Source organism: Oryctolagus cuniculus, chromosome 15 (genome assembly GCF_051225735.1).
Source record: "Oryctolagus cuniculus isolate XC-2025 breed Fujian yellow rabbit chromosome 15, ASM5122573v1, whole genome shotgun sequence".
NCBI lineage: Eukaryota > Metazoa > Chordata > Mammalia > Lagomorpha > Leporidae > Oryctolagus > Oryctolagus cuniculus.
The window spans coordinates 30,105,819-30,128,353 of record NC_142881.1 but is presented as its reverse complement, the minus strand read 5'-3'; the positions used below and the strand labels follow the sequence as shown (position 1 = coordinate 30,128,353).

The window sequence follows — 22,535 nt, the reverse complement described above, 5'->3', positions numbered from 1 at the left end:
CCAGGAGCCAGGAGCTTCCTCTGGATCTCCATGTGGGTGCAGGGGCACAAGCACTTGGACCAACAGCGGCTTTCCCACTATACCACAGCACCAGCCCATACTGTTATCTTAGAAGTTCTTTTCTGTTCCAGAGGAACCTAGCAGTTTTCAGTTTATTTCTCTTTTTTGACCATTCTCTCTTCCAGTGGGATAATAACCCATTACTCCCTTATTCATGGTACAATGAGAGTCTGTTCACAGGACCATGAAAGCTCTTTGCTGTTTCCCTAACCCTCGGTGTGTCTCCCTAGTCAATGACGGCAGTGAAGAAGATGATGACGATGACTCTGGGCTGATATCTAGTATAGAGGAATTCCCTGAAGATTCGATTTCCTTGACCTTGAAGAGGGAGAACAGCCTTCATCGAACGCTTAGCCGCAGGTTGGTCATTTAATCAGCTAGCAGCCCTCGTCACTTCTATATTTCCACTTGCCCTTTCTCTTTTTCTCAGGGGTTTTTCTGGACGAGTAGACACCATGGACACTCCTGGCTCTTCCTTGGTTTCCTTGTATGGGGGAAGGGAAAGCATTGCTATTGTATTGGTGTCCTACAGCCATCTGCTTGCAAAAAAGGAAGCATCTACATGCTCAAGAAATCTTTCCCACCTCCATCTCTCAGCTCTAGGTCCAGTGGCAGACGTCTGAAATCCCTGAAAAACTCCTTGAAAGCACAGAATGGGAAAACCCCAAAGGAGGAAGAAGTGGTGAAAGGACAAAAACTAATTAAGAAGGAGTTCATGGAAACTGGAAAGGTGAACAGCACACCACAAAAAAGCACAATCTGAGGTTATGTAAGGCTTAGAACCTGGAAATTTTAAAACTAGAGGAGACTTGGACACATGTCTACAGGAGCAATACGTACTAATGTGCTTTGCAAATCTTCAAATTCATTAAGATGTTGGATAAGGCCGTGGGCTTTCTACCAGCTCCTATATCCATGGGGAATAGCCCATTTCCTGCGACTATCCTCAGCCTTCATTTCATAAGTGTTTGATTCTATTCTGATGTGTGGAGATCAATCAAACTGCTTTGAGATGCAATTCTAGGAGCCGGGGAACACTAATACATCATGCAGAGAACACAGTTCAAATGAATGAAGCTTCAAATCACAGATCACAAATTCCAGAGTTTGCAGTATAACCCCTTTCTGTCCCATTGTTTTTCTTTTCTTTTTTAAAAAATATTTTGTCTATTTATTTGAGAGATAGAGTTACAGTCAGAGAAAAACACGAACCAGTGCCCATATAGGATGCCAGTACTGCAAGAGGAGGCTTAGCCTACTATGCCACAGGGCCAGTCCCTGTCCCATTGTTTTTCTATCTTCCCCTCTTAATTGTCTCTAGAATATCATTAATAACCCAATGACTAGGGGTCATTGCTGTAGCATAGCGGGTAAAGCCGCCACCTGCTGTGCCAGCATCCGATATGGGTGCTGGTTTGAGTCCTGGCTGCTACACTTCCAATCTAGCTCTCTTCTATGGCCTGGGAAAGCACTAGAAGATGGCCCAGGTCCTTGGGCCCCTGCACCCATGTGGGAGAACTGGAAGAAGCTCCAGGCTCCTGGCTTTGAATTAGCCCAGCTCCAGCCATTGCAGCCATTTGGGGAGTGAGGGAGTGAACCACAGATGGAACCTCCCCACCCCACCTCTACCTCTGTAACTCCACCTTTCAAATAAATATTTCTTTTTTAAAAAAATTAGTCCAATGACTAATCACCCTGTTATGTATTTCAGCATTTATCTACAAGGGGTCTTCCAAAACTCATGGAAAATGCATATTATAAAAAAAACTGTGCATGCATAGTGGGTAAAGCTGCTGCCTGCAATGCCAGCATCCCACATGGGCACTGATTTGTGTCCTTAGCTGCTCTGTTTCTGATCCCGCTCTCTACTAATGGCCTGGGAAAAGCAGCAGAAGATGGCCCAAAAGTTGGACCCTTGCTACCCATGTGGGAGACCTGGGTGAAGCTCCTGGCTCCTAGCTTCAACCTGGCTCAGCCCTAGCTATCACAGCCACTTGGGAAGTGAACCAGCAGATGGAAAATCTCCCTCTCTCTGTCTGTCTCTGTAACTCTGACTTTCAAATAAATAAATAAATCTTTAAATTTTTTTTTTATTTGACAGATAGAGTTAGACAGTGAGAGAGAGAGACAGAAAGAAAGGTCTTCCTTCTGTTGGTTCACCCCCCAAATGGCTGCTACAGCTGGTGCTGTGCCGATCTGAAGCCAGGAGCCAGGTAGTTCTTCCTGGTCTCCCATGTGGGTGCAGGGGCTCAATCACTTGGGCCATCCTCCACTGCCTTCCCGGGCTACAGCAGAGAGCTAGATTGGAAGAGGAGCAACTGGGACTAGAACCCCATATGGGATGCTGGCACCACAGGCAGAGGGTTAACCAAGTGAGCCACGGCACCGGCCCCTAAAAATTTTTTTTTCACCAAGACAAACTGATCTTTAATTCCATTTTTCTTAAACATTTTAAAGTATCTTCATATTATTCTGGCCCAGTGCAGAAATCCTGAGCACAGACTACCACACTCTGCTACCTGCTTTTCTAAGGGACCCCACTCCTCTGTATGAATGGTGTTGTAGGTAATTTCTCCACACAATGCATCAGGGAGTTCTACTAATATTGAGTTGGGTACTTTGCAGGTGAAATTCTCCATCTACTTGAAATACCTACAAGCAATAGGATGGTGTTCTATAGTAGGCATCATCTTTGCCTATGTTTTGAATTCTGTGGCTTTTATTGGCTCCAACCTTTGGCTCAGTGCTTGGACCAGTGATTCTAACACCTACAATGGCACCAACTATCCAGCCTCTCAGAGAGACTTGAGAATTGGGATCTTCGGAGTTCTGGGTTTAGCACAAGGTATGTCTGACAGCTACAACAGAATCTGTCTGGACCCTGTCCTTTTTTTGAACTCAAGAAAACATTTGCCCTCATGTCCTGGGCACAAATTCTCAGGGACCCCTGTGCATGGTGCTGACAAAACTTGTTCCATTTCTAGGGCTAACTGTGCTTGTAGCAAGTTTCTGGAGTGCCAGTGGTTGTGCCCATGCATCAAATATCTTGCATAAGCAACTGCTGAACAATATCCTTCGAGCACCCATGAGTTTTTTTGACACAACACCCATAGGCCGGATTGTGAACAGGTTTGCTGGTGTAAGTATTGCAAAGGTTGCAAGGTGGTGTGTTTAAATACTACAACTCCTGCTGACAGGAGGAACCCTCATGTCCCCCTCAACAACACTGCAGTTCTAGTTCTTTTGTCCACTCAGCATACAAATGTTTCTTGAGTAAATGTTGTGAATTTTCATGGATCCTGAGGATATAGGAAGGAACAGTGCTGGCTTTTCAAGTAACTCCCCATCTAGTAGAGGAGACAGCCAAGGAAACGAAGGGTTATGATAGAACATGGTAAAACCAAGAAACAGTGTGTACAGAAGTGTTCTGAGACTACACGGGAATGACAGAGAAAAGAGGCACCAGCTCAGCCTGGGTGAATGAGGGTAGAGAATCTCAGAAAAAGTGAGAACTGGGTCAGGTTGCAAAAATAAGCCAGGGAGATGGTGAAGATTGGTGTAAGTGAGGACAGTAGAATCTGGGTGAAAAGGATTATTCTGCAGAGGGAAAATATAAGTAAAAGCATTCTCACTGCCTATGATAGTGAATAAAAGGGATAGTAGGATAACTGTTTGCTTGATCTCTGCCTCCATTATTGAAACTTCCATCTTTGATACTTAAGAATCATTATTGAATGAAATTTCCATCTTTGATACTATGGCGTACTGGGTAAAGTCGCCATCTGCAGTGCTGGCATCCCATATGAGCACTGGTTCGAGTGCTGGCAACTCCACTTCTGATCCAGCTCCCTGCTAATGTGCCTGAAAAAGCAGCAGAAGATGGCCGAAGCCAGGATCTAGGAGCTTCTTCCAAGTCTCCCACATAGGTGCAGGGGTACAAGCTCATGGGCTATCTTCAGCTGCTTTCCCAGGCGTGTTAGTATAGAGCTGGATTGGAACTGGAGCAGCTGGGACTTGAACCTGTGCCCATAAGGGATACCGCATCTCAGATGGCAGCTTTACTTGCTATGCCACAATGCCAGGCCCTAAATCATTGATTTTTAATGCATCTGAGATGGAGGTTTCAGGAACAGAGGCAAGAGACCAGATAATTCTAAATTATATTCAGTTATCATCATCATACTTTTTAGTTTTCTGCTGGGGTAGAAGAGAGCATTTTAAAAACATATCTGAGCATATCTGGGCTCTTGTTTGGTTATAGGGTCGACACAGGAAGGGTAAATCAAGCTCACAGCCAGGTTCTGGGGACACAGTGGCTGCTTCAAAAGCGGGCACGTAACTGGTCCCCATCTGTCACCTTCCTCTGAGGCAGAAATGGTGGGCATTATATCTTTGGAGACAACTTCAGTGGACTCTGCTCTCTAACAGAACCTAAAAGAGGACACGGTTTTGGTTGGGGAAATTTTGTAATGATTGCAGTCTTTTTGCACATTATAATGTAATTATAATTAGCCTTCTGGAAAAGAGACTGCAGAGGGCTTCCTGTGAACTACCTCGGCAGCAGTCATACTTTACTGATTTCTTTTGCATGAAAAAGGAAACTGTCAACTCACCATAAGTTGTATGTGGGAGGTTGCACAGGCCTATGAAGGAGTTTGGCATAGGGTCCTGTAGAATCAGAGGCTGAGTCCTTAAGAGGAGATTGGAGGATTGAACAATGGAGAATCTGTTTTGGGTAAGCTGCAAAAAAATGTTAGCTGGTGAGGACTTTGTTTTTTCCTGAAAACCCTGGATGTATTCATTTGCATTCTGGTATGACCCGGGGGAGACAGATTAGATGCAGGAGTCATCCATGATTGAGAGCTATTGGTTTAGGAACTCCTGAAGTAATTTGGGCTTACCGTGGTATTCACATATCCGCTATCATAGAATTAATAGAATCCTCTAGGAAATCTCGGCCAGGACAAGTCAAAATGTAAGTCAGTCTTCCTGAGTATGTTCCAAACCATCCATCCTTCCATTAAATTTCTCAGTTGTTGATTTATTCCACAAGACAAGAATATAACATGAGTGTATATGACCCCCTCCCCATCACCTGCAGGTTCCTTGGTTGGAACACTGGCCAGGCAGGGATCACATTCAGTGCCACCTCCCTTTTCCCTCGATGGGCTGCACTTGGAAGAGGAAACACCTTCCCAGGATAGGGTGGTTCTTCAGTCAAGGGCAGGTGACAGGGCCTTGTTGAGTGAAGCCTCCCAACAAATGTTTACTGAATGTGTATTGAAAGCCAGGCTCTGTTCTGGGTTCTCAATAGAATTAAGGCCTGTGTAATGTTGGCATAACTGAACTGGTTTGGCTATGGGAGAAGGATTTACCCAAAAGGTTTTATTGGCTTACAATGATTATGAATGGCTTAAGAAATCTGACAAATGGGCATTTTACTGAGAAGAGTGAAAACTGACCAGATCTACTGAAAAAAGGTAAAAGATGACTCCTATTTTGATTTGGAGGAATTTTGAAAAATGAAGAAGTTACAGGAATGAGGTTGGTTATTGGTATGACCAGCACAATGTATGGCAAGTGAGTATCATGGAAAGATTAAATGAAGGAGTCACTGGAAATGTGCAGAATTGAGCCAGGAAGGTCCAGAACGTCTCAGGAACTGACTGGTGTGCCATCTCTGCCAACTGTATTCCAGGACATTTCCACAGTGGATGACACCCTCCCTCAGTCCTTGCGTAGCTGGATGATGTGCTTCCTGGCAATAATCAGCACCCTCATCATGATCTGCATGGCCACCCCTGTCTTCGCCGTCATCATCATTCCTCTCGCCATTATTTATGTGGCTGTTCAGGTAGGTCTGGAGATGGCTAGGTCTTCCTTCCTGAGATTCTCCTCTTTTTTTTTTTTTTTTATTGCTAGTTACTCATCCTCTCCAGCTTCTTCGCTGTTTAATTAAATATTTGATTTACCCAGGAACCCAGAGGCCCCCTGAATTGTTGGCTTCAACTAGTATATGATTTACAGCAAATGTACCCCTAACTGCTGCCCTAGCTGACACAGATTTATGTCTCCAGCCAAGACTGCTTTGAGACTGGCTCTAGGCAAAGTCTTTCTGCTCTGTAAGAAAGGTCGTTTCTCTGATTGTGCTACGGTGTCTCCTCTTTTGGCTTTGAATAGGTGCACCTACTGGAGATACTTCTCAGCAGGGGCTGGGCATTTCTTCACTTTGGTTCAGTTCAAGTTCACTAGGGTGTCTGGATGGTTTAGGCTCGGTGCCAGTACATTCTTTGAGAAAACAGGTAGCTTGAGAATCAAACCTCACAGAAAACTGGGAGGGACTCTATGCCCATGATAAAAACTGATGAGGGGAAGCTGCAGGTGGGACCCTTGTCCCAGCAGGTGTCTTTGTGATGAACTGTTTACCCAGGGGATACAGTGCTGAATACTACAGTCAGGGTCTTATGGCCTTGTGGTGCGAGCATGGAGTTACTCAGGTACATGCAATTCCCATAGCAAACCAAAAGTAGGAAGCAGAATTATTCAAGGAAATTTCTGGGTATAACATTTTGCATTGACTCACCTGGTCAGCTGCCCCGGCTTTCAGCAAACCCTCACTGAGTCCTTTGGCAATGTTAGTGCCTCTCACTGCACTTGGCCCTTCAGGTGATAGACTCTATTCTCTCTCTCTCTCTCTCTCTCTCTCTCTCTCTCTCTCTTTTGGCAGGCAGAGTTAGAAAGTGAGAGAAAGAGGCAGAGAGAAAGGTCTTCCTTTTCCGTTGGTTCACCCCTCAAATGGCTGCTGCAGCCAGTGTGCTGCACAGATCTGAAGCCAGGAGCCAGGTGATTCCTCCTGGTCTCTCATGCGGGTGCAGGGCCCAAGCACTTGAGCCATCCTCTACTGCCTTCCCAGGCCACAGCAGAGAGCTGGACTGGAAAAGGAGCAACTGGAACAGAACTGGCACCCCAACCGGGACTAGAACCCAGAGTACTGGCGCCACAGGCAGTAGTGAGCCGCGGTGCCGGGCTGAGAGGAACATTTAAAAAAAAAAATGGTTGTTTATTTATGTTTATCTACTTGAAATGCAGAGTGATAGAGAGAGAGAGAGAATCTTCCATCTATTGGTTCACTCTTCAAATGCCTACAACAGGCAAGTTTGGGCCAGGCCAAAACAAAAAGCCTGGAATTCCGTAAGGGTCTCTCACCTGGGTGATCAGGATCAAAGCACTCGAGTCATCATCTGTTGCCTCCCAGGATGTATTAGCAAGAAGCTGGGTCAGAGTGGAGGAGCCAGAGCTCAAACCAGGAACTCCAATATGAGCTGAGAGTGTCCAAGCCTAACTTTCTGTACCAGGACATCCATCCGAGAACATCTTTCTTACTTATTTTCCCCCCTTGCACCATTTTATCCTCAGAATAGCATAGAACTTGATACATTGTAAATCCTCAGAGGAATTTTTTTGTGTTAATAAATAATGAATGAAATACTCATGGAACCCGAGTCTGAGCTGCTATCTCTCCCCTTAGATGGTGGCAATGACTGGTCCAATGAGCTCCATTTTCCACCCCCTCCCCCCAATCCCATCCTAACCTTCCTAGATGTCCAACAGAGAGCTGGACTGGAAGAGGTGCAACCGGGACAGAACCAGCGCCCCAACCGGGCCTAGAACCCAGGGTGCTGGCGCTGCAGGCGGAGGCTTAGCCTAGTGAGCCGCGGCGCTGGCCAATGCACACTCTCTTACATCCAGTTGCCATTCTTACACTCCACATTCTGCATTCCATCAGAATTCTCTTTACCTTCACACACCACTGAGGCACACTTTTGGTCACTCAACTGACTCCACTCTTGAATTTTTACCCAAACCTCAACTTACCTACCTCTGGCCATTTCCTGTCCATCCCACTTACACACCATGTCTTTAACAAAATCCTTTTGGAGACCATTTCTCTAACGAGTACAGAAACTTCAGACAACATCTGCACATTTTGGGGAGAATATGGCTTAGGCTGACAAAACTTCTTATGTGGGCTGGAAATCTTGACCATCAAGGCTGTGGTATTGTTCCCTCACTGTCCTCCTGCTCAGTTCCCCACCAACCCCAGTCTTCCTGTGCTTCTGTCCCTGTGTGCCTCTCATCCTTCCTTTCGGGAGAGCTGACACTGCAGGCATCCGTGCTGTTCGGGTGTGGGCTGTGTCCGTCAGGGTGAGGGGTGTTGGGTCACAGCCGGGCAGGCAGAAGTACAGCATGTGCAGCATGATTGTGCAACTCTCTGACCCTTTGCTTTTTGTGTTCAGGTGTTTTATGTGGCTACCTCCCGCCAGCTGAGACGTCTGGACTCTGTCACCCGATCCCCAATCTACTCTCACTTTACTGAGACTGTGTCAGGTTTGCCTGTGATCCGTGCCTTTGAGCACCAACAGCGATTTCTGAAACAAAATGAGATAGGGATTGACACCAACCAGAAATGTGTGTCTTCCTGGATTACTTCCAACAGGTGAGGCTTCCCCTGGTAGCTGCACAAGTGCGTGCTGCGGAGCTCTCATTCTGACATTAGCCGCGGGAAGGCAGGATGGCTGGTGGTGTGACAGCCACGGTGGCTGCGTGAACCTGCAGGCCACGGAAGCAGAGAGAAGAAAGCACAAGCTTTGTCATCAGAGACTGGGTCCCTATGCCAGTCTACCGTGTGCCAACTCGGGTGAATTGTCTTTGCCTCTCTAAAGAAAAAGCTCAGTGTCTTTGATTTTATAATGGCTAGACTACAGCCTGCCTCCCAGGGTTATGGTGGCACTGTGAGCATATGGTAAGCCAGGTACTGTGCGAGTGCTGGTGCACTGCACATTCTGTTTGCTTCCCTGAGCATGGATGTGATTCTCCCTGGGCGTGGTGCGGGAAGAAGTGGTGGTGGAAGAGGATGGTGAGAGGTAGAAATTGGGGAGAGAAGAGTTAGAAAGCTTTTGGTAAATCCCATTAATGACAGAAATGGAAAACTCATGGCCTGTGAAGTGAATCCCTGAACAGGTGAGCATCGTTCTCCAGCATCCTCAGACCGTGGTCACTGTGGTGCATCCTCAGGGGGGGAAGGTTTTTTTTGTTTTTTAAGATTTATTTTTATTTATTTGAAAGAGTTACAGAGAGATGTAGACAGACAGACAGACAGACAGACAGACATACACACACACAGCTCTTCCATCTGCTGGTTCGCTCCCCAAATGGCCGCAACGGCTGGAGCTGGGTTGATCCGAAGCCGGGAGCCAGGAGCTTCTTCTGGGTCTCCTACGTGGATATAGGGGCCCAAGAACTGGGCCATCCTCCATTGCTTTCCAGGCACATTAGCAGGGAGCTGGATTGGAAGTGGATGGGGGCCGGCGCTGTGGTGCAGCAGGTTAACGCCCTGGCCTGAAGCACTGGCATCCCATATGGGCGCCAGTTCAAGACCCTGCTGCTCCACTTCCTATCCGGCTCTCTGCTATGGCCTGGGAAAGCAGTAAAAGATGGCCCAAGTCCTTGGGCCCCTGCACTGGTGTGGGAGACTCAGGAGAAGCTCCTGGCTCCTGGCTTCAGATCGGCACAGCTCTGGTCGTTGCGGCCAATTGGGGAGTTAACCAGAGGATGGAAGACCTCTTTCTCTCTCTCTGCCTCTCCTCTCTCTGTGTAACTCTGACTTTCAAATAAATAAATAAATCTTAAAAAAAAAAAAAAAAAAGGTAGTGGAGCAGCTGGGACTGGAACCGGTGCCCATATGGGCGTCCATATTGGTTGCCGGTGCTGCAGCCAGGTCTTTAACCTGCTACACCACAGCGGTGGCCCCAGGATGAAGGTCCTTTACAGGAAGGGCAGATTCATGAGTTGTTTCCAAAGTGTCCGGAGGTGTTAAGGGCAGGCTAATGATGTTCAGTATTATTTGAAACATGGAAAGGTCAGAAATTTGATTGTTAAGATATTTGATTTCTTAGACTTCCCAAGAAAGAAAAGGCATGTAAGTAAATACTTTTGGACCCATTGTAAAATGTGCATATTTATTTGAAAACATGCTAGAATTATTGGTACAAGCCTATTTAAATGTATTTTATTTGGAACAAATTTTATAAGCTGTGTCTCTATATATGTACCTTTCAGTCCTCTACACAGCCTAGGGTATTTCTCTGTGACTGATGCATACCTAACTCCCCACTCCCACCCCATTCCGAGATTCTTCTCCACGTTTTTACAAAGACTGATATCGAACAGGGAATATTGAGCCTTCCTACGATGCTTACTTTTTTTTTATGTTTTTACTTAAAAAAAAGATTTATTTATTTATTTGAAAGGCAGAGTTTAGGCTGGCGCCGCGGCTCACTAGGCTAATCCTCTGCCTACAGCGCTGGCATCCCGGGTTCTAGGCCTGGTTGGGGCGCTGGATTCTGTCCCAGTTGCTCCTCTTCCTGTCCAGCCCTCTGCTGTGGCCTGGGAAGACAGTGGAGGATGGTCCAGGTGCTTGGGCCCTGCACCCGCATGGGAGACCAGGAAGAAGCAGCTGGCTCCTGGCTTCTGATCAGCGCACTGGGTGGGCTGCAACGCACCGGCCGTAGCGGCCACTTTGGGGGGGTGAACCAACGGGAAAAGGAGGATTTTTCTCTCTGTCTCTTTCTCACTGTCTAACTCTGCCTGTCAAAAAAAAAAAAAGAAAAAGAAAAAAAAAAGAAAAAAAAGAAAGGCAGAGTTTAAAAAGAGAGGCAGAGAAAGAGAGAGAGAGAAGGCTTCCAACTGCTGGTTCACTCCCCCAGATGGCTACAATGGCCGGAGCTGCACTGATCTGAAGCCAGGAGCCAGGAGCTTCTTCAGGGTTTCCCATATGGATACAGGGCCCAAGGACTTGGGCCATCTCCTACTGCTTTCCCAGGCCTTCGCAGAGAGCTGGATTGGAAGTGGAATAGCTGGGACTTGAATCAGTGCAATATGGGATGCCAGCCTTGCCGGCAGCGGCTTTACCCACTATGCCACAGCACTGGCCCCATTACTTTTTTTTTTTTTTTTTTTTTTTTTTTTGACAAGCAGAGTTAGACAGTGAGAGAGAGACAGAAAGAAAGGTCTTCCTTTTCCGTTGGTTCACCCCCCAATGGCTGCTGCGGCCGGCGCTGGCGCTGCAGGCGGAGGATTAGCCTATTGAGCCGCAGCGCCGGCCCCCCATTACTTTTTAATTTTACATCTGGATTCCCTTGCTTCCTCAACTGATTAAAATTATTTGTTTAAAATGCAAATTCTTTTTTTTAAAAAAAGATTTATTTATTTATGTATTTGAAAGAGTTACAGAGGAGAGAGAGGGGAAGACAGAGATCTTATGTCTACTGGTTCAATCCCCAAATGTCTGCAACAGCAGGGGCTGGGCCAGCCTAAAGCCAGGAGACTGGAAATCCATCCAGGTCTCCCATATGGTGGCAGGGGCCCAAGCACTGGAGCCATCCTATTCTGCTATCTAAGGTGCATTAGCAGGAACTTGGATTGGAAGTGGAGCTAGGACTCAAACCAGCATTCATATGGGATGCCATCATTGCAGGCGGCGGTTTAGCCCACGGCACCACAATGCCATTCCCAAAATAAAAATTCTTAAGTCCCATCGGAGGCCCACTGAATTGAAATCCCCTAGAGAAAAGTTCAGGAATGTTTTATTTAAATTTGTAGCACTGTATTTTGAACAGTTGCTCCAAGTGATTCTTATCATTTGGCAACTTTGGGAGACTTGTACGCCAAGGTTCCCTTAATTTAACAAACTCCTCTAGGACCTTTAAATTGCAGCCCATTTCTGGGAAAAATACAATTTAATTAACAGATTTTTTTTGGAGTACATAGTGTTCCTAAACTGAATTGAGGACATCTAAGAGTGCAGTGCTGCCAGTTCAAACCCTCTAAGAATGTTCTGTGAATGCCAAGGTGGTGGGTGAAGTGAGGAAGTTATCAGTGACGCCTCTCTCTCTGCTTCTCTTACAGGTGGCTTGCATTTCGCCTGGAGCTGGTTGGGAACTTGGTCGTGTTCAGTTCAGCCTTGATGATGGTTATTTATAGAGATACCCTCAGTGGGGACGTTGTGGGCTTTGTTTTGTCCAATGCACTCAATGTGAGTCTTAAAACTAGGAGTTTGGCTAAATTAATATATGTGTTCTTTTTTAAAAGATTTATTTACTTATTTGAAAGGTAGAGTTACAGAAAGAGAGAGAGAGAAGACAGAGACAGAGAGAAAGAGGTCTTCCATCTGCTGGTTCACTCTGCAAATGGCTTCAATGGCTGGAACTAGGCCTGGCTGAAGCCAGGAGCCAGGAACTCCATCCAGGTCTCTCACATGGGTGCAGGGGCCCAAGCAATTGGGACATCTTCTGCTGCTTTCCCAGGTGCATTAGCAGAGAACTAGATTGGAAGTAGAGCATCTGGGACTCTAACTAGTACTCGTTTGAAATGCCAGCATTGCAGGTGGCAGCTTAACCCACTGCTCCCAACACTGGCCCCAATGCACTTATTCTTAAACTGAGTCTGGGGTACACTGTGGAGTCTGTGCTTTTGATTCCTATATATATATATATATATATGTATATGTATATGTATATGATTCATATATATGAATTACACACACACACACACACAGAGTAGCCCTGAGGACATAAGAAGGCAATTTTTATATGTTTCACTATAATAATTCCTCTTCTCTGACTCTGTGCTTGGTTATTTATTTATTTATTTTTTGACAGGCAGAGTTAGAGAGAGACAGAGAGAAAAGTCTTCCTTCCGTTTGTTCACCCCCAAATGGCTGCTACAGCCAGCACGCTGTGCCGATCTGAAGCCAGGAGCCAGGTGCTTCCTCCTGGTCTCCCATGCGGGTGCAGGGCCCAAGCACTTGGGCCATCCTCCACTGCCTTCCTGGGCCACAGCAGAGAGCTGGACTGGAAGAGGAGCAACCAGGACAGAATCCGGTGCCCCAACTGGGACTAGAACCCGGGGTACCGGCGCCGCAGGCGGAGGATTAGCCTAGTGAGCCACGGCACTGGCCGAGGGCTTGGTTATCTTCAAAAGAGATAATAAATAAGTTTTTTCTCTGGAATATAGGAATAATCAGGAAGTTTTTGGAACAAATAATTCCTCCTATATTTGTCTTTCTCAGTTCATAATAATTGGAGCTAATTGTACTAATGACCACAGAGTCTAATAAGCCTCTATAATGTTTCTCACTGCAGTATCCCCAGCATTACCAGGGCACAAGTGACAGACATTATTAGTTCCCAGCCCTGAAGACAGTGGCCAGCACTGCAGTAACTGTTCAATAAGCACTTGTCCAATAAACGAATCATTTGACCACCTTTCATGGTATCTTTCTGAACTAATGCTTTAGAAGCTTATATAGCCGCAAGTGGGCTTTATATAGTACTGTTTTTTTTTTTTTTTTGAAAGGCAGAGTGGACAGTGAGAGAGAGAGAGAGACAGAGAGAAAGGTCTTCCTTTTGCCATTGGTTCACCCTCCAATGGCCGCCGCTGCCGACGCGCTGCGGCCGGCGCACCACACCGATCCGATGGCAAGAGCCAGGTACTTATCCTGGTCTCCCATGGGGTGCAGGGCCCAAGGACTTGGGCCATCCTCCACTGCACTCCCGGGCCACAGCAGAGAGCAGGACAGGAAGAGGGGCCACCGGGACAGAATGCAGCGCCCCGACCGGGACTAGAACCCGGTGTGCCGGCGCCGCAAGGCGGAGGATTAGCCTAGTGAGCCGCGGCGCCGGCTAGTACTGTCTTAATTAAAGGTACCTAAGGCCAGTGTTATCAATCTAGGGTACCCAAAAGGATGGTTATTCTCCAGAGTCACTTGGGTCTTTGAGCTACTGCCCCTTCACACCCCTTCCCCCACCCCCATTTCTAAGCATATTAAACCAGGACAGCCAGCACAGAGGGTCAGGAAACTGTTCGATGGAACCAAAGCCACTGCAACATCATCAGTTGGATGTGGCATAGCCTTCGCAGAGTGGTCACTCTTGGCCCCACTGAGCATATACTCTGCACTTGAAGACTCTCTTCTCTCACCACCATTTGCTTCCCAAGAACTCCCTGTGGGTAGATGCCAACCCCTGAGCCTTTGTCTGAAAGAAGGCGGCCTCCACATGCCCCGGATCATGATAGCCTTTCCATCAGTAGTTAGATGTTTCTGTGCAATGGCAGGGAGGCCCCTGGAACTGATGGCTGTAGAGAAGGATCAGGGTCCACATGGCCGTCCCCACCTTGAAGGCGGATGGTGAACAAGAACAGAGACAAGAGTGGCAGCTTTGGGGCAGGTTTTTGTCTGTCCTGCCCTTCCCCATTCATAGACTGCCATTCACAACCCCTCCACATAGAACCCAGGCTTACAGTCAGGAAACCCACGTGCTGGCCCCACTCGACCAATGACCAACCCCTCCAGCGCCGGCTTTCATACCAAACTACTACAGCATTGTATTGCCCCTCACGCGAGCACCACACAGTCAAGCTCGTGTGCTGATCTCATTTCCTCCCCGATAGAGATGAGAACTGTCTTTCTCTTACTCTCCAAGAGAGCTCAGTACAATGCTGAGTACAGAGTAGGCACCGTGCAGCTTAACCAGTTGAGTTGGCTTGAGACCTGAGACGATTTTCTGCCTTCTGCTTTTTCTGCAGATCACACAAACCCTGAACTGGCTAGTGAGGATGACATCCGAAACGGAGACCAACATCGTGGCTGTTGAGCGAATTACCGAGTACATAAAAGTGGAAAATGAGGTAAGGAGGGATTACAGAAACCCAAGGATAAGACAAAAATAAAATATAAAAAAATGCAGCTCCTTCAAGAGTGCATCATCCTCAGTATTCACATGGGATCATAATGGTTCTCTTCACGTTTCCTTTGCTTGCGCTCTAGAGACCCAACCTCTTCAAGCATAGAATAGGAAATGGTTTGGGGAAAGTCAGATCCTGGAATGTTCCAAGGTAATGGTGGCTTCCTTCTGGACCAAGCGTATGGGGTGGCATTTCTTTCTTTCTTTCTTTTTTTTCTTTTAGGATTTATTTATTATTTGAAAGTCAGAATTACACAGAGAGAGGAGAGGCAGAGAGAGAGAGGTCTTCCATCCGCTGGTTCACTCCCCAATGGGCCGGCCACAATGGCCAGAGTTGAGCCAATCTGAAGCCAAGAGCCAGGAGATTCCTCTAGGTCTCCCACGCGGTGCAGGGGCCCAAGGACTTGGGCCATCTTCTACTGCTTTCCCAGGCCATAGCAGAGAGCTGGATCAGAAGAGGAAAAGCCAGGTCTTGAACCAGTGCCCATATGGGATGTCGGCGCTTCAGGCCAGGGCGTTAACCCGCTGCACCACAGCACCGGCCGCATAGGGTGGCATTTCTTTAATCGAGTAAGGCAGAAATTTTCCCAGAGGGATAAGTCGAGTGCATTCTCTTTAATGTGGATGCCCACAGGTGGTCGGGGCCCTGCCGCCCTTCTCCTGTTCTATGACAGGAGCCTTCCAAGGACTGTTGGGTTGAATTGCCATCATGTGAAGCACTGCTCATTCTATCTCCTTGCCAGGCCCCCTGGGTGACGGATAAGAGGCCTCCAGCAGGTTGGCCCCACAAAGGCGAGATCCAGTTCAGCAACTACCAAGTGCGGTACCGGCCTGAGCTGGATCTGGTGCTGAAAGGGATCAATTGTGACATCAAGAGCATGGAGAAGGTAGGTGGAGCCCGGAGGGGCCTGCATCTGAGGTCTTGAGGTCACAGGATGGCTGGACACAAAGCAGAGAAGCTCTGGGCACTTCCTGTGCCCTGGGCAGGTGCAGGGACACAGCACTTTTTGCTAAGCCTTTCCCTGGCTCCCTGCCAGGAGCCCAGGCTCATTTCCTTGTAGAGGCCACAGCATACAGAGAGGAAGTCAGCATGGAAATGAGGGCGCACGAAGCTTGGGGAGGAATTATTGTGGGGGGTGGTATCCCTAAACAGAGAGTGGCCCAGCTTCCCTCCTGGCTGCAAAGTCAGACCCGTCCTGTGGTGCTGTTGTTACCCAGAGTCTAATGGAGGTTCCCCCCCATCACACACACACACACACACACACACACACACACACATCTGGATGAGGATGCCGAAGTTCAAGTGTGGGTCCGGCAACACCTGATCCTACCCTTTCCCTCACTTCCCAACAAGTATTTTTTAAACACAACTGTAATTTCCCGTAAGTACGATGACAACAGCTTCCGAGAGGAAGTTCTCAAAAAGCAGCAATTTCGGCGTCAGGATGGGAGAGCCATCTTTCCCAGACACCGGGACGCATTTTTCCCCCAGCTTAATATCTTCGATTTGAAGTAGCCAGGCACTGCCCCTTACCACCTGTGAGTGCAAATGCCTGGGCTGAGTAACTCCTCCCCCTGGCCTCCCCGAGAACTCTGTGTTGAACTAACTTGCAAAGGCACTGTCTTCACAGATTGGTGTGGTGGGCAGGACAGGGGCCGGGAAGTCGTCCCTCACCAACTGCCTCTTCAGAATCTTAGAGGCTGCGGGCGGCCACATCACCATTGATGGAATAGATATCGCTTCCATCGGGCTCCACGACCTTCGAGGCAAGCTGACCATCATCCCTCAGGTGAGCTCCTGCACTTACTCCCTGCACTCCCAGGGAGGCAGCTTGTTCCACAGGAAGTAAAAAAAGCATGTCCTAATTCACTTAAATGCCTATTTAATTCGCACTATTTCTGCCGTCTACCCAGGATTCCTTAAGACACACTGTACCCAGAACTAAAGTTTGGGGTTTTTGTATGCATTTGTGACTGCCAGGATCTGATCAGTAGGTGGCAGCAACACAAAAGAAGTCAAATAGAGCAGATGATTACTTAGCATTTCTGTGGCCCATCATGGTTTGCAGAACCTTTGCAATCAGCATTAGCAATTTTGCCACTGAAGCTTGAAGCCATTAAGCTTTCTACTCCCCATTTGGTACAGTTAAAAGAGAGAGGAGGGCATTTGCTGGTGGTTTCTGCCAGCAAGTGGAACACTTAATGCATCAGCAAGAAAGACTTCCCTCGGCCTCCTCCCACGACTCCACCACATGACCGTGGCCTTGGGGCCCCTCTGCTGTGTGGGGCTCCTCTCTAGAGCCGCCGCTCCTTGCTGCACCGGAGCCAGGCTCCTCTGGAGGTAGCTGTCCTGTGTCTGGGGTTTGTTCAGTTTGACACGTTGTCTTCGCCATCCTCTTCAAAAGCTGAATAAGTTGCTCTCCTGCAACTGTGTTAGCCCTTCCAATGCCTCCCGGGGTCACTACCTCTAAACCACAAGTTTGCGTTTGGGGGCCTCGGACACTCCTCTCATCTTCTTAAGGGATGTGGTGGCAAATGTGGAAACCCATAAATGCGTCTCAGAATGAAAAACTGAAAACGGAGGAGTCCTCTTACTCCCGAGCTTCGCTCCCTGGCTGGCAGCACCGGCAGCCTTCAAAGGGCAAGCCGTGGAAGCTCACCCCGACCCAGCTCCCATCTCGGGCAGGCCCAGCCCACCGACTGCCCCGCCGCAGGGAGCCGACCTGAGCCCCACAGCTCCCTGTCCTTCACTTGCAGGACCCTGTCCTGTTCTCGGGAAGCCTGCGGATGAACCTAGACCCTTTCAACAACTACTCAGATGAGGAGATCTGGAGGGCCCTGGAGCTGGCTCACCTCAAGTCCTTTGTGGCTGGCCTCCAACATGGACTGTCCCACGAAGTGTCAGAGGCCGGGGACAACCTGAGGTAAGGTCTCAAAACCCAGCTCCGCCCCAGGCACTGAGAGGGGGCGAGGGACCCCTGCTCCTGACCCTGGTGATGTGGTGCTTGGCACCGTGGAATCCTCGCCGTCCAGGTCTAATTCCTAGCCTGTGACATGAACCCACTGTGAGGACAGCGTGATAACACAGGTGTGGGAAGGCTCCACAACTCTCAGCAACCTTTGTCATTAAATGCAGCCCTCACGACGCGACACAGCGGGAGCCTGTAGTTGCCACTGTTGTGAAGAATCCCCACGCAGAGCGTCTGCACTGCCTGTGCCGGCAGGCGGGGGGAGACCTGTTCTGCTGCCTGGACACTGCGGGTTTTAAAGGAACCAGCAGGGCTGTGAAGGGCATCTCAGTCGAGGAACCCTGATCAGACACTGTTGCAATCCCTGAAATCAACACAAGATGGTCTTGGCTTTTGCAGTCCTTTTTGCTTTTTCAAAGCATTTTCATAAATGTTGTCCCTTTACTTCTATTTTTTTTTTTTTTTTTTTGACAGGCAGAGTGGACAGTGAGAGAGAGAGAGACAGAGAGAAAGGTCTTCCTTTTTTGCCGTTGGTTCACCCTCCAATGGCCGCTGCAGCCAGCGCACCGTGCTGATCCGATGGCAGGAGCCAGGTACCTATCCTGGTCTCCCATGGGGTGCAGGGCCCAAGTACTTGGGCCATCCTCCACTGCACTCCCTGGCCACAGCAGAGAGCTGGCCTGGAAGAGGGGCAACTGGAACTGAATCCGGCACCCCGACCGGGACTAGAACCCGGTGTGCTGGCGCCGCAAGGTGGAGGATTAGCCTAGTGAGCTGCAGCGCCGGCCCCCTTTACTTCTGACCTGCACACTGTGCTCACATGTCCATTGACTAACAAGTTGACTTGGCGCTTTCACTATAAGAATTTGAGTTTTCCCTCTACACACTGAAGTTCAGGCCTTAGCCAAAGCCCACTGCTCACGGACAGGTCTTGCTCCTGCCCCAGGTGTCTCAGGAGTGGTCTGCAGGGAATCCAGCGTTAGCACTTGGAGTTCAGGAAGGAAGGGAGGGCTGCACAGCTCAGTGAGTGGCCCAGCACCTCCATCTTCCCCTGGGAGCTTGTTATAAATACAGCATCTGAATTTCAGCAAGAGTCCCGGGTGCTGTGTGCGCACTTACAGTGAGAAGTACTGTCTGGAGTGCTGATGCCCCAGAAGGCTGCAGACCAGAATCACCCTGAATGCTTTGTAAAGTCCCCATGCCCGGGCTGCACCCCAGACCCCAGTGGTTTCACCTGCGAGCCGTGGTAGCAAATGCAATCAAATTTTTTTTCCTCATCAACAGACCTGAGAGCTAGCAGAACTGAAGCAAGTCCTTTGGCCAGTGTAAAAGATTATTCAAACATTCAGTCAACAAATATGTATTTACACAAACTATGTGCCACCCACTGGGGATATAAAAGCCAATAAAACATGCACAGCGGCCAGCGCCGCGGCTCACTAGACTAATCCTCTACCTGTGGTGCCGGCACACTGGGTTCTAGTCCCGGTTGGGGCGCCGGATTCTGTCCCGGTTGCCCCTCTTCCAGGCCAGCTCTCTGCTGTGGCCAGGGAGTGCAGTGGAGGATGGTCCAAGTGCTTGGGCCCTGCACCCGCATGGGAGACCAGGATAAGCACCTGGCTCCAGCCTTCGGATCAGCGTGGTGCACCAACGGCAAAAGGAAGACCTTTCTCTCTGTCTCTCTCTCACTGTCCACTCTGTCAAAAAAAAAAAAAAAAAAAACACACACAGCCCCTGGCATCCTAACACTTACAAAGAGATGGGGAGACAGACCTGCGGAAGTAAATGCCAGGGCAGCAGTGCTGCAGAAGGGACGCATGGGGCCGCGGCACCTCTCAGTTTGTGAGAGCAAAGATCCCATCGCTGTTCTCACACCGGGAGACACCTGCATGGTATCACCAGTGCCTGCTCTGCAAACCTGAGTCTCAGAGCTGCTTTGAAGGCTTAGGACTTTCATTTCTCTGGTGGACACTGGCTGAGTCAGCTAGGATGGAACAGTTGAGAGCCACGGTGAGGCCTCAGCGCAGCCTGCTCCAATAAAGTCCAGTTGACCCAGGCAGGAGTTTGGTACAAGCTAAGAAAAGAGTTTTGCAGTGTCTCTGATGTTACATTACAGGGAAAAACTACAAGTTCATCTTGGGTGACTTCTTATTTCCTGCAGAAATTTCTTACTGAGAATTACAGAACTTGGGTCTAGCCACCCCCTGTTTAATATGTTCCCTAATGGCCACAGCAGGAAAGAGCAATTAGCAAATTCCTGAATATTTCCTCCACATCATTTCCCAAAGCTGCTTTGTGTAAGTAAGAGGTCCAGCCTTCATTACAGGCTTTTAGCAAATTAAAGCTATTTGCATTTTACAAGCATATTCGAATTGCACATACATTGCTTCTCACACCAAGACATCCTGTTCATTAGAGAACTTCATCTCCAATCACGGCAGAAGGCCTCGAACAAATAATTAGCCTTGAGACTAGAATTACACATTAAAAGAATGAATGGATTTGCTCAGGCCACAGAGAAATGTCACTGGGGCATTCCACTGCATTGGCACCCTATACTAATGGTGCTAGTACCGCTGAGGGGAACTCGGAGATGTTCACGTTGTTTTGTCACTGTTGATGCCACTGTGGCCAAATGGAAAGCTGTGTTCCTGGGCCGGTGTGTTTCAAACGTGCTTACATGTGAAAATTGCCTAGGGTGCTTGTTAAAAATGGACATTCCTACTCTGAGTAAAATGAAGCCTGGAAATATGAATTTTTAAATCAAATATCTGTGGAAGTTCTTCTAATTTTGAAAGTTTGAGAAACACTGCCCACAGCAGCAATGAACAGCTAAGTTGAAGAGGCCAGAGTTTGTAGAAGAGTTGTGGAGCTGGAGGTTTCAAAGTCCGGTCTGGACAATGAACACTGTCCCCGCCTCAGGTTTCCCCTTGGGCCTTAGCGGCTAATGCAAGGTTTCTTCCATTGGCTGCAGCATCGGGCAGCGGCAGCTGCTGTGCCTGGGCAGGGCTCTGCTTCGGAAATCCAAGATCCTGGTCCTGGATGAAGCCACTGCCGCGGTGGACCTGGAGACGGATCACCTCATTCAGACCACCATCCGCAACGAGTTCTCCCACTGCACGGTCATCACCATCGCTCACAGGCTGCACACCATCATGGACAGCGACAAGTGAGTGGGGGCGGGGCCAGGCAGCCCCGAGACACCTTACCGCGCAGGGCTTGACCACTGTCATTTTACAAATGCAGCCCAGGCTGAGAGAGTTTAAGTAATTTGGCCAAAATTATACATCAAGCTAATGAAAGCCAGTGGATGTAAGGGAACCTTCCTGAGAGTGAATGGGAACTTGTGGCTCGAAACCACTGACTGAGTGTATGGGGAGGCGGAGACCTCGGTAGCCCTTCCCAGCTGTGCTGGGTCTCAGCTGCTGCTCCCGTAAAACGCCCAGAGGCTGCTGTCCCTCCCAACTCTGGCACGGCCCAGTCAAAGGTTACCGATCTTAGAGAACTGTCTGGAGAGCAAGGGTCTCGTTTTTGACGCAGGGGAAGGTTCCCTTCCTAGACCGAGATCCGTAAGTGGCATGCAGTCTGCAGACACTGTGCCTGTGTTCTGTTGCTTGATGTGGAATTCGCCACATGATGCCCACGGCTGAGACTCTCCCGGCTCTGTGGCCCTGTACGGCTACACCACAACTTAACCCTGGTTGTTCCTTGAAGGGCCGAGATTGGAGGTTCTACTTTCTGGACTTTTCTTTCTTTCTTCCTTGTTTCAGGATAATGGTCCTGGACAATGGGAACATCGTCGAGTACGGCAGCCCTGAAGAACTGCTGGAGAGCGCTGGCCCCTTCTCTCTGATGGCCAAGGAGTCTGGCATTGAGAATGTGAACAACACAGCGTTCTAGGCAGCAGCTGCCAGGGACGCAGGGGCTGGGAGGCTCAGTCCTGGTTTTGCTTCTGTGACATAGAGCATGTGTACAGAAGTGTGGCTGGAACATACGTGTGTGTAAATGCACATTCATGTATCCACTGCCCAGGAGAGGAAAACGAATATTGCCACATACCCTAAAAGCCCTCTGTGGCTGCACCCCGGCCACACCCCCTTGCCACACAGCTCTCCCAGAGACAACCCCTGCCTCAAATTCCCTGGTGATCATTCCTTTGCCTTTTGTTCTGCTTTTACCACATTTGTATGTTTTCTCGAATAAGGTGTGTCTTTTTGTAACTTATATAAATGGACTGGCTCGTACTGCGTGTGTCCTCCAATGACTTGATTTTTTTGCTCAATCTTATATTTGAGATTCATCTACGTTTATGAAAATAGTAAAGTTCGTTCATTTTACTGCTCTGTGGTCTGGCGTTGTGTGAGTGCTCCTCACTTTACCCGTTTTAATATTGGTGAGCATTAGGGTTGTCTCCAGGGCTTTGCTTTTCTGTTAGGATCAATACTGCTGTGAACACTCTGGCACACACATCCTGGGCCACGCGGGTGAGATCCCTCAAGGGAAGGAGAGTGCACGTGGAAATGTGTGCATCCCAGCCAATGCCAAATGGTAATGCCAGTTTTAAACAGTTCTGTCAATCCGGTGAGAGTGAAGCAGTATCTCATTGAGAGTTTAAACTACACGAACCCAGTTACTTCTGAGGTTGAATATCTTTTCATTTACATTTCCTACTAGGTAGTTATTTTGAATACTGTGCCTGATA

General features: G+C 48.5%; 1 protein-coding gene across 4 annotated transcripts in view; it reads left to right on the top strand.

Annotated features, from left to right (window-relative positions):
• Positions 1 to 22,170, top strand: part of ABCC2 (ATP binding cassette subfamily C member 2) — a 67,621-nt gene extending 45,451 nt beyond the window's left edge. For 3 of the 4 annotated variants that reach the window (XR_016222025.1, XM_008270326.5, XM_089314514.1), the window contains 13 exons: positions 291 to 420; positions 658 to 790; positions 2,686 to 2,905; positions 3,045 to 3,199; positions 5,759 to 5,914; positions 8,358 to 8,557; positions 12,028 to 12,154; positions 14,707 to 14,808; positions 15,608 to 15,751; positions 16,496 to 16,654; positions 17,622 to 17,788; positions 20,808 to 21,002; positions 21,604 to 22,170. Coding sequence is in view for 2 of the 4 variants with exons in the window: in XM_008270326.5 (XP_008268548.2) it covers positions 291 to 420; positions 658 to 790; positions 2,686 to 2,905; positions 3,045 to 3,199; positions 5,759 to 5,914; positions 8,358 to 8,557; positions 12,028 to 12,154; positions 14,707 to 14,808; positions 15,608 to 15,751; positions 16,496 to 16,654; positions 17,622 to 17,788; positions 20,808 to 21,002; positions 21,604 to 21,733 (2,018 nt within the window). In the remaining 2 variants the exon portion in view is untranslated. Of the gene's footprint in view, positions 1 to 290; positions 421 to 657; positions 791 to 2,685; positions 2,906 to 3,044; positions 3,200 to 5,758; positions 5,915 to 8,357; positions 8,558 to 12,027; positions 12,155 to 14,706; positions 14,809 to 15,607; positions 15,752 to 16,495; positions 16,655 to 17,621; positions 17,789 to 20,807; positions 21,003 to 21,603 lie in introns of those variants that run through there. The other variant, XR_016222024.1, reaches the window with a different exon arrangement.
• Positions 22,171 to 22,535: the final 365 nt, after the last annotated feature.